General features: G+C 45.2%; 1 protein-coding gene across 1 annotated transcript in view; it reads left to right on the plus strand.

Moving 5' to 3' along the window:
• Window positions 1-10,000, plus strand: part of necab2 (N-terminal EF-hand calcium binding protein 2) — a gene marked incomplete at its 5' end in the record, with an annotated part of 64,191 nt that overhangs the window by 20,896 nt on the left and 33,295 nt on the right. Inside the window, 3 exons of the mRNA XM_079743139.1 lie at window positions 1,132-1,240; window positions 3,560-3,585; window positions 3,915-4,012. Of these exons, the coding sequence (XP_079599265.1) occupies window positions 1,132-1,240; window positions 3,560-3,585; window positions 3,915-4,012 (233 nt within the window). The remainder of the gene's footprint in view (window positions 1-1,131; window positions 1,241-3,559; window positions 3,586-3,914; window positions 4,013-10,000) is intronic.

Here is a 10,000-nt window from a genome sequence, read left to right on the forward strand (position 1 = left end):
AGCCAGACAGGAGATGAGCTGTGGATCACAGTCGTGTTGCAGAAAGCCAATCACCTTCTAGAATATGGTTCCTTACACTGTAAACCCACCCACCAATAGGGCGTTGGCTTCTCTCTGGTTCACTCTCACCGTTAACCCGCCGACCAATAGGGCGCTGGCTTCCATCTGGTTCACTCTCACTGTAAACCCACCCACCAATAGGGCGTTGGCTTCTATCTGGTTCACTCTCACTGTTAACCCGCCGACCAATAGGGCGCTGGCTTCTATCTGGTTCTCTGTCACTGTTAACCCGCCCACCAATAGGGCGTTGGCTTCCATCTGGTTCACTCTCACTGTTTACCCAGCCCACCAATAGGACACTGGCTTCTATCTGGTTCACTCTCACTCTTAACCCGCCGACCAATAGGGCGCTGGCTTCTCTCTGGTTCACTCTCACCGTTAACCCGCCGACCAATAGGGCGCTGGCTTCCATCTGGTTCACTCTCACTGTTAACCCGCCCACCAATAGGGCGCTGGCTTCTATCTGGTTCACTCTAACTGTTAACCCGCCGACCAATAGGGTGCTGGCCTCTATCTGGTTCACTCTCGCTGTTGACCCAGCCCACCAATAGGGCGCTGGCTTCTATCTGGTTCACTCTCGCTGTTGACCCAGCCCCCCAATAGCGCGCTGGCTTCTATCTGGTTCACTCTCGCTGTTGACCCAGCCCACCAATAGCGCGCTGGCTTCTATCTGGTGCTCTTGTGTGCGCCACTTCGTGGAGGTCGGGGTCCAGTGCGTGATGGACCTGTGGCGTGAGCAGCACCTGAGTCAGTCCACTTCCCTCTTACAGATCACAAAGATGCTCCAGTCCTCGATGCTCCTTATCAACATGGGCTGTGGTGGGGGAGCCCATCATGTTTCTCTCAATGAGTTGGAGTGAGCACGTCACCTCTGTTTCCATAGCCTTTGACTGTGATGTATGACGCGTCACTTAGCTAATGGAGTGTGAATGTGAAGTGGGCCACTTTGTTTATCTCCCCAGAATGAGAGAGTTAAATGAACCCCCTTGTAATGGAGTTCAATGAAGTCCATTAGGAAAACCCAACCACAGCCATTGAACCACGCTAATACGAACGTGTGTGTGTCTCTAGATGATGGCAAGCTGTCTCTGGATGAGTTCCAGGCCTTCTTCTCTGATGGCACACTGAACGAGGAGGAACTGGAGAAGCTGTTCCACACCATCGACTCTGATAACACCAGGTCAGCACACTGTGCGCACGTGTGTGTCTGGGTGCGTGTGTGTGTGTGTGTGTGTGTGTGTGTGTGTTTGTGTGTGGACTTTGTGTATTTGTTTGTTGTTACATCCCCTCACCTTAGCCCATATTTATCAGCGTTAGTAATATTCATTCAGACAGCAGCAGCTGTTGTGTTATCACTCTGAAGCTCGTTATCCATCATGTGGGATCATTGCAATACAAAAGAGCCAAAATATGTTGTCAAATACACTTCACAAAACATTTCTGTCAATGCAAGCCATCTGGAATAGCCCATGTGAGGTTTTCCTCTCTATGTTGGTCCTTGTTTCCTCTCTATTTCCTCACTAATGTTCTTAGTCTTCATGCGTCCGTCTGACAGCCCAGTGGACAGCGGGTCCCCTATGGCTCCCCCCCCACCCCACACCTCGTCTCCACTACTCCCATTAGGACAGCAATTCTAAGGAGTAATTAATGAGCCAATCAGCTCTCCGCTATCACCAGTGGTCAGACACGGCGGAATGTGATTGGTCTGGGCTTTTATGCAACTCACCAGGACTTCATTCATTTGAGCACCGTGGCTGTTAAATGGAAGCAAATAGATTGGAGTTGGATTATGGAGGAATTGGATGGATTATGGGTAAATTGAATTAGCCTTGAGCCTGCCATCAACCCTATTAATCTACTGCGCTCCGTATTTGCCGCATCGGGCTTTGGAAGCCATCCCCCTCCATTAATCTGCATCCACAAAGTCCCTTTGCCAACTGTGTGTTTGAAGCCCTCCATAAGCCATCCATTTCTGGGAGTTCAAGTGAGGCTCCCGGGCGTGAGGCCTTGGGCCTGTCACCCAACCACCGCACCCAATCCAGTTCTTTATTGTTAGAGAAAGCACAGTGTAAGCATTAAGGGATTAAGATCCGCATTGATAGTGAGCTCTCCCTGTTTCACGCCTCTAGTCTGTTCTCCCCTCTGCCTTCCACATCTCTCCTTCTTTAATTCACCCGCCCTCGGTTCTCAACCTGCCCCAGGCATTATACCGACCTTGTTGCCATTGTGCCGCTTCTCCTCTTCCTCCGCCTTCTTTTATTTATCTCCCCAAACCTCTCCTCCTTTGACTCCATCACCTCGTCTAACCCTTCTCTCACAGATTATTTTTTTCTTCATCCTTTATCCTCCCTCCCTCCCCTACCTACCTACCTCCCTCCCTCCCTCCCTCCCTCCCTCCCTCCCTCCCCTTCCTTCAGGGAGAGTTAGTGAAGGATAGAACCACTTGAAAAGATGTGTGTTGTTGGGAGTGCTCTGTGGCAGAAAGTGATCCCTGCCAAACAGTCCCCCATGTCGTGAGCTGCAGGGTGATGATCACCGCCGCTGGGTTCTTGCGGGACCCCCGGTTCCCAACTCACTGTTTTGTTTTGTTTCTCTCACTCACACTCTTTGTGTGTGTATGTGTGTGTGTGTTTCTGTGTCTGTATTTGTTTGTGTCTGTCAAAAAGATAGAGAAAGAGAGAGACACACAGAGAGAGACACAGAGAGAGAAAGAATAGGCTAACATCGGTGAATGCATGACAGAAGAAAAGGCTTTCCTCTGTCTCTTAACCCTGCTCTTGTTTCCTTTTCTCCCTCTGTGATGCTGCCATTCCTTCGCCCCCTCTCCCTTCTATCTGCTCCTCTCTGCTCCTCTCTGCTACTTTCTACTCCTCTCTGATCTCCTCTTCTCCTATCTGCTCCTCTCTGCTCCTCTCTGCTCCGTTCTACTCCTCTCTGCTCCCTTCTGATCCTCTCTTCTCTTCTCCTCTCTGCTCCTCTGCTCCGTTCTACTCCTCTCTGCTCCTCTCTGATCCTCTCTTCTCCTCTCTGCTCTTCTCTTCTCCTCTCTGCTCCTCTCTGCTCCGTTTTGCTCCTCTCTGCTCCTCTCTGCTCCTCTCTGATCCTCTCTGCTCCTCTCTGCTCTTCTCTTCTCCTCTCTGCTCCTCTGCTCCGTTCTACTCCTCTCTGCTCCTCTCTGATCCTCTCTTCTCCTCTCTGCTCTTCTCCTCTCTGCTCCTCTCTGCTCCGTTCTACTCCTCTCTGCTCCTCTCTGATCCTCTCTGCTCCTATCTGCTCCTTTCTGTTCCTCTCTGATCCTCTCTGCGATCCTCTCTGCTCCTCTCTGATCCTCTGCTCCTCTCTGCTGCTCTCTGCTCCTCTCTGATCCTCTCTGCGATCCTCTCTGCTCCTCTCTGATCCTCTCTGCTCCTCTCTGTTCCAACCTGCTCCTCTCTGCTCCTCACTGCTTCTCTCTGTCCAACCTGCTCCAACCTGTTCCTGTGCTGCTGTGCTCCTCTAGTAATGTTGACACTAAGGAACTGTGCGGTAAGAAGGCCGGCATGCTTCATGACACCTTCTCTCTCTCTCTCCCCTTCTCCCCCTCTCCCTCTCTCCTCTGTTCCCTTTATTCTCCAGTATGTAATTACAGCATCTTCACAAATAGAGATAATAGTATGATCCATATCCCCCATCTGTCTGGATTCTAACACATTTCAGCTCAATTGTTTTGACCTAATCCGATGATTCATTATACTTTGGAAGATGTGTTGACAGCTCTGCAGATCTATGAATTATGTCTGTGTGTGGTTGTGTGTGTGTGTGTGTGTGTGTGTGTGTGTGTGTGTGTGTGTGTGTGTGTGTGTCTGTGTGTGCAGACTACTTTGCCAAGCACATGGGGGACTACGAGGGGGTCCTGGCATCCCTGGAAACCCTGAACCTCTCTATCCTCAAAGCAATGGACTTCACTAAGAAGGTACGTGTGTGTGTCTGCATGTGTGTGTGGGTGTGGGTGTGTGTGGGTGCAAGCGTGTGCTGTACATTCAAGTTGAGTTTAAATGTCTTTGAGAATTGGGAACGTTCAGAGACCTCTATTGTGGTTCGCACTGTTGTGTGATCCAAGCGTTTTTTTGTGATACTACTATAACTCTTGTTCTCTCCTATGATGGATTTCCGTCACTGGTTAATAATCTACAGAGTAAGAGGCCAGACCCAAGCGAGCTCTGTCCGATTTATCATCTAGCGACCTCATTTAACCTTACTTTGTATCATTCTTCTCTAACGGTCGGGGTGAGAGCCCTTAGCTCCCTTGGACTCCTTCTTAGAATTACTATTTCATGCACAATCCAGTACTGAGTTTCATCCTTATGGTCAAGGTAAGGTCTATTTCTTATTTTTGTGTTTTTATTTTTCTGTCAGAATGACCTACACAGCAAAAAACTGCTTTGTCGCTTTTTATGAAACTTTGCACAGCTATAGAGGCTGACTGAATATTTATAGAGCAGAAAAATTACACTGATCTGGTGGCACTAACGCAATAGTCCAAAAACATTCATTTTTAACAAGCATATCTCTAGACTTCTTTGAGTGACAGTCATGTGATTTTGTCCACACATGCATCTCCTCACGGTGACCAAATCTGCCTCAAGAACCTATGACTTCTGTCTCTATTGGAACAAGAGTGTATGAGTCACGTACCTAAGTAAAGTGACACTTGTTGTACCATTATCACAAACCTCTTCAGGTGGGTTAGTGTTCTATGATGGGCCATACCATTATTGCAAACCTCTTCAGGTGGGTTAGTGTTCTATGATGGGCCATACCATTATTACAAACCTCTTCAGGTGGGTTAGTGTTCTATGATGGGCCATACCATTATTACAAACCCGTTCAGGTTGGTTAGTGTTCTATGATGGACTGTACCACTATTATAAACCTCTTAAGGTGGGTAAGTGTTCCATGGTGGACTGTACCTTTATTACAAACCTTTTCAGGTTCTTTAATGTTGAGTTTCTATTTCAAGAAAAAGCTCTTGGCGCATGTAGCAGGTCGAGAAATCAAGTGTTTTGCGTTGAACTGCACCTAGAGAGAGAGAATGTTTGAGTGGAGGGCATATATGTGTTGGTGTGAAATATTTAAAGAAAATTGCCCTTCTGCCATTTGCCTTTCCTTTGTGCTATAAATATAAGCTAATTTCACAGCCCCACTCCAATATTCTGTTTGAGATTTCTCTCTCTCTCTCTCTCTCTCTCCCTCTCTCTCTCTATGTACTTTATATCTAACTGCCAACTCTGCCTCTAAACACTTGGCTTGAGATCTCTTCTTTTCTTCACACACACGCACGCACACACGCACACAAACACACACACCCACACACACACACACACACACACACACACACACATACACACACACACACATAAACACAATAAGCAGTCATTTTATAATCAATTAGTGCAGTCCTCTCTGTTGTATCTCACTCCATCGCCCCCCCAGTGATCCTATTGGCTGTCCAAGGAACGAGGCTGTGGACTGCAGAATGTAGAGCTCCTCCTTTGAAAAAACACCTCCATTTACAAGCAAAAGCATCCCGCCTGTGGGCTTAATAGCCCATGGCATTGTGGTTACAGAAGGAAATCATCGTCTATACCGATTACGGCCCTGATGCCCGTGGTTCTGCTTGTGTTCAATGTATCCATCAGCGGAATGAATAAATGAGAGCGTTGAAACACCTGGTGGTCCGGGGGTGCCCCTCCCTGGAAACCATTGAACTGCAGACTGCACGAACGCATCCAGAAGGAGGAGAGCCTCAGCCTTCAGGACAGGCTGGCTGTACAGTCGTTACACACGCCGTCGACATGCGCATGAATAATCAATTCATAACCCAGTTACGTGTGTACCCCAGAGTGGGTCGCTGTGTGCATGGTTTGTGGGTGTGGGTGTGTGTTTGCATGTGCGTGTGTGTGTGTGTGTGTGTGTGTGTGTGTGTGTGTGTGTGTGTGTGTGTGTGCGTGTGTGTGCGTGCGTGCGTGTGTGTGTGTGTGAATGTGTATGTGTGTGTGTATGAATGTATGTATGTGTGTGTGTATGTATGTATGTATGTATGTGTGTGTGTGTGTGTGTGTGTATGTATGTATGTGTGTTTGTATGTGTGTAAGCATGTATGCATACACACACCCCCTCCGTTGGTCTTGCCGGTGGAGTCCAGGGCTCAATGGTGACCTAGCTGTCGCACCTAGTTGTCACTAGTTCCAGGGGTGTGGGGAGAGGGTCTGGAAGAGACTGTGACCCAGATGCACTGTCCACTCTTGGTTAAAGGCAACGCACAACAGTGAGCATCAGTGACGCATGCTGTCTGCATAAGCCAGGCAATGTTTTGTAACAACCCGCATTGCTTTCTATGGGGAGAGCATCACATATGTTTTTTGTTACGTTAGCCTACATTCTATTCACAACAAACTTAACCGGGATTGAGACCCGGAGAAAAAGAAGGTGCTAATGTGTGATTTAAATATTGATCATGATGTACTGCAGTGTACCGGGTAAAGCATCCACTTGTTCATCTCCTAGTATTCACACACGGAAATGGACCTAAAGTCTCACTTACCTATGATAGAGATGCGACTGCAACGTTAGACTTGCTGGTGGCGACAGGGTCCTCTTTGAAGGAGTTAGCCATCTGTCTTCCCAGACAACCCAGGCAAGGAAGATGGAGGGGGGGAGTATGAGGGGGGCTCGACTGAGAATAATGCACAAAAATCTGTATGAAAAAAAAAACCCTAGCTATTGCCTGTTCACTGGAACTACAAATGAAAGATTACAGGAGCACTTAGTTCAAGTGGTTGTCAACTTTTCTTGATTGATCATGTCATATTTCCCTTCTCATCACAATATGAATTAAAACTAAATACAAATCAGAACAGAATGTTATGGTAGCATATTATAATATGATGATGCATCTATCCATTTGATCAAATGTAATTGGTTAAAATCCCTACATCTTTAATAAACAAGACGACAGTTTATATATTATATTGCACCATGTGTATATATTTCAATGGTAATAAATACAATTTAAATGATTTAAATTTTCAAATACTGGTCACTTTAGGAAATGGTGTTCTGTGAACAATCCCAGCTGCAAGGGTTAGACCTTTAACGACCAATGGAATACACTAGTCATCCATCGTTATCCACATTTTCGAGAATCTAATACTGTGCCAATATGTCTTCCAAATGTGATATTCCTTTTGACCTTAGGCTGAAAAGCAGACATATGAATTACTAGGGGTGAGGAGGGAACAGTGATTGCTGCTTCTGTATTTTTGGAAATGAACAGAGCCTCATAAAGCAATAACATGGCGATTAAAAGCTAGGCGACATCTGATCCCTGTCAAGTCAATCTGGAAATGAGCAGTGATTACTATTGTAATGCGTTAAAGAGACTGCTGCTCATATTGTATTGCATTGAGGAGACTGATCCTCATCTTGTAATGCATTGAGGAGACTGATCCTCATCTTGTAATGCATTGAGGAGACTGATCCTCATCTTGTAATGCACTGAGGAGACTGCAGCTCATCTTGTAATGCATTGAGGAGACTGATGCTCATCTTGTAATGCATTGAGGAGACTGATCCTCATCTTGTAATGCATTGAGGAGACTGATCCTCATCTTGTAATGCACTGAGGAGACTGATGCTCATCTTGTAATGCATTGAGGAGACTGATGCTCATCTTGTAATGCACTGAGGAGACTGATCCTCATCTTGTAATGCATTGAGGAGACTGATCCTCATCTTGTAATGCATTGAGGAGACTGATGCTCATCTTGTAATGCACTGAGGAGACTGCAGCTCATATTGCCCGTGCTTTGGGCAGAATCTTTTAGGATTTCCATAAAGAAAGACAAAGTTATGATTGAAGCCCATAGTACACAGGCACAAAATGAAGCATCATTTGTAAACTACGTTAAATTAGTATCTGTGCATTAGTCTATAGTATATGGGTATATCTGGATGTAGAAAAAGAATAAACATTTGGAAATTTTGCTAGGAACAACATCCCCTGTTCTCGAATGTATTTCCAATTAGAATAGGTTAAAGTAAAACACTTTGAAAGAATGCTGACATATTCTGTATAGATCTTCAACTGAGGTGTTTTCTGAATAAAGCTCCTTTGTGTTTGTTATCACAGAGAGCTCACCTTGCTTTGTGTGGAAGGAAGAGAGCACAGAATTGGTTTTAATTCATGAAAACCCAAAAGATGACAGAAGTAATTGCGGAATCATGTCAATTTTGGATCCCATGGTCTGAGGTTAATTCAGAACGGAAATTGTCAAATCCAATTCCGTTTATTGCCGATGGGATCATTTCCTGTCATCTTTCCATTATGCTGAAGACTCGCTGAAGTGTACCATTTGGATGATCACCAGGACGACCACACACTATGGGATAGTTGCCATGGAAACACCTTAGAATGGTTGACAAGGGATCAGACGACGTCTTCATATGACATGAGTGAAAAAATAAATAAATATATACATTTAAAAATGTATATGTTTTTATATATATAGAAAAAAAATACTCACTGTGAGTCCAGGATGTTGATCCCAAATAGAAATTATAAAAAATCCACAATTTTAAATAATGTAGTATTTAAATTAAATTATAAATAGGCAAATTACATTTTCTCTTTCATCCACATGGCACCAGGCGCTAAAGTTTCTATGTGAGTGTTGGGGAGAGTTTCCATTGGGCACAGCAGATTTGCTTGTTTCCCAGACTTTTCTCACTTGTAGCCGTGATCTAAGGCAACTGCCGCCGACCATGGAGTCTGCCAACACACAAGTTAAACAGACAGACGGACGGACTAGCATGCAATAGCAGAACCCTCTTTGTATTCTTCTGTTTCCCATAGAGCTGTTTGTGTAACGCCAGCACCAGAGCTGTTCTCTGAAAACACTTTATTTGGCTCTAAAGCAAGTGGGGGCTGGTAAGTGTGTGAAAACAAAAAAGAGAATTAGAGAGAATTGATTAAACACCATTTCGGTTCTGTTTGTTTTGCATTAAGTGTCTTTGATGAGCCGCATCCATTAATGACTTATTAATGCACATTCACTCAGCAGCGCATGAGTGACAGTCAAAATAACACAAAATAACAATAACACTCCTGCAAAACAATTTCCTGAGTGCTTGAATACTTTGCTGAGTAAAACACCTAGCTACTTGGATTTGAGTTTTCAGACTTTACTTTATGCACTTATCTTACCCCTGAATCACTTCAGAGGAGACCATATGGCACTTTGGTCTCGAACACTTTGATGAACTGCTCTATTAGCAGGAGTGGAACGTGTCTTCTGATCAGAAAGGCAGGTCACAAAGAGGAACTTGTTGCTGCTGTCAAAACAAGTACTTCTACTTTCAATATTTTTAATGATTGTATATTCTCCATGAAATACCCAACTAAGGTCCGGCACACACTCCCTTTGTTCTATTTCCTTTAATCCTCTGCTGTTTCTATCCTCAATGCAATACCTTCAAGAACAGAGAGAGCCTCTAACCTATAGTGGAGGTGATGGAGAGGCTGGTGAAGCAACCTTTACTCTTCAGTGGGAGAGGAAGACGAGGGTTGGGGGTGGGCAGAGGAAAGCGAGGAGGATAGCAATAATGTGAAGGTGAATGTAGAAATGATGAAAACACAGAAGAGATGGAGGAGTGAAAGAGTAATGACAGACATTACAGAAAAGGAGGGTAGCCAGTAGACGAAAATGGATGGCAAAGAAACAAATGTTAGAGTGCTGTGCATGCAGGCACCAGTTTCATGCAGTTCCATACATAAAGTCCCCCCGTGTATGGGGGGACGATATGATGGCGTTCTATTAGCTTATCGCCACCTTCCCAGTATATGGCCAAGGACGAATGGCTAAGGGGTATGGTTTGTTAATACCTGTGCAATGCCACGTTG

Source organism: Pollachius pollachius (assembly GCF_949987615.1).
Source record: "Pollachius pollachius genome assembly, chromosome: 9".
NCBI lineage: Eukaryota > Metazoa > Chordata > Actinopteri > Gadiformes > Gadidae > Pollachius > Pollachius pollachius.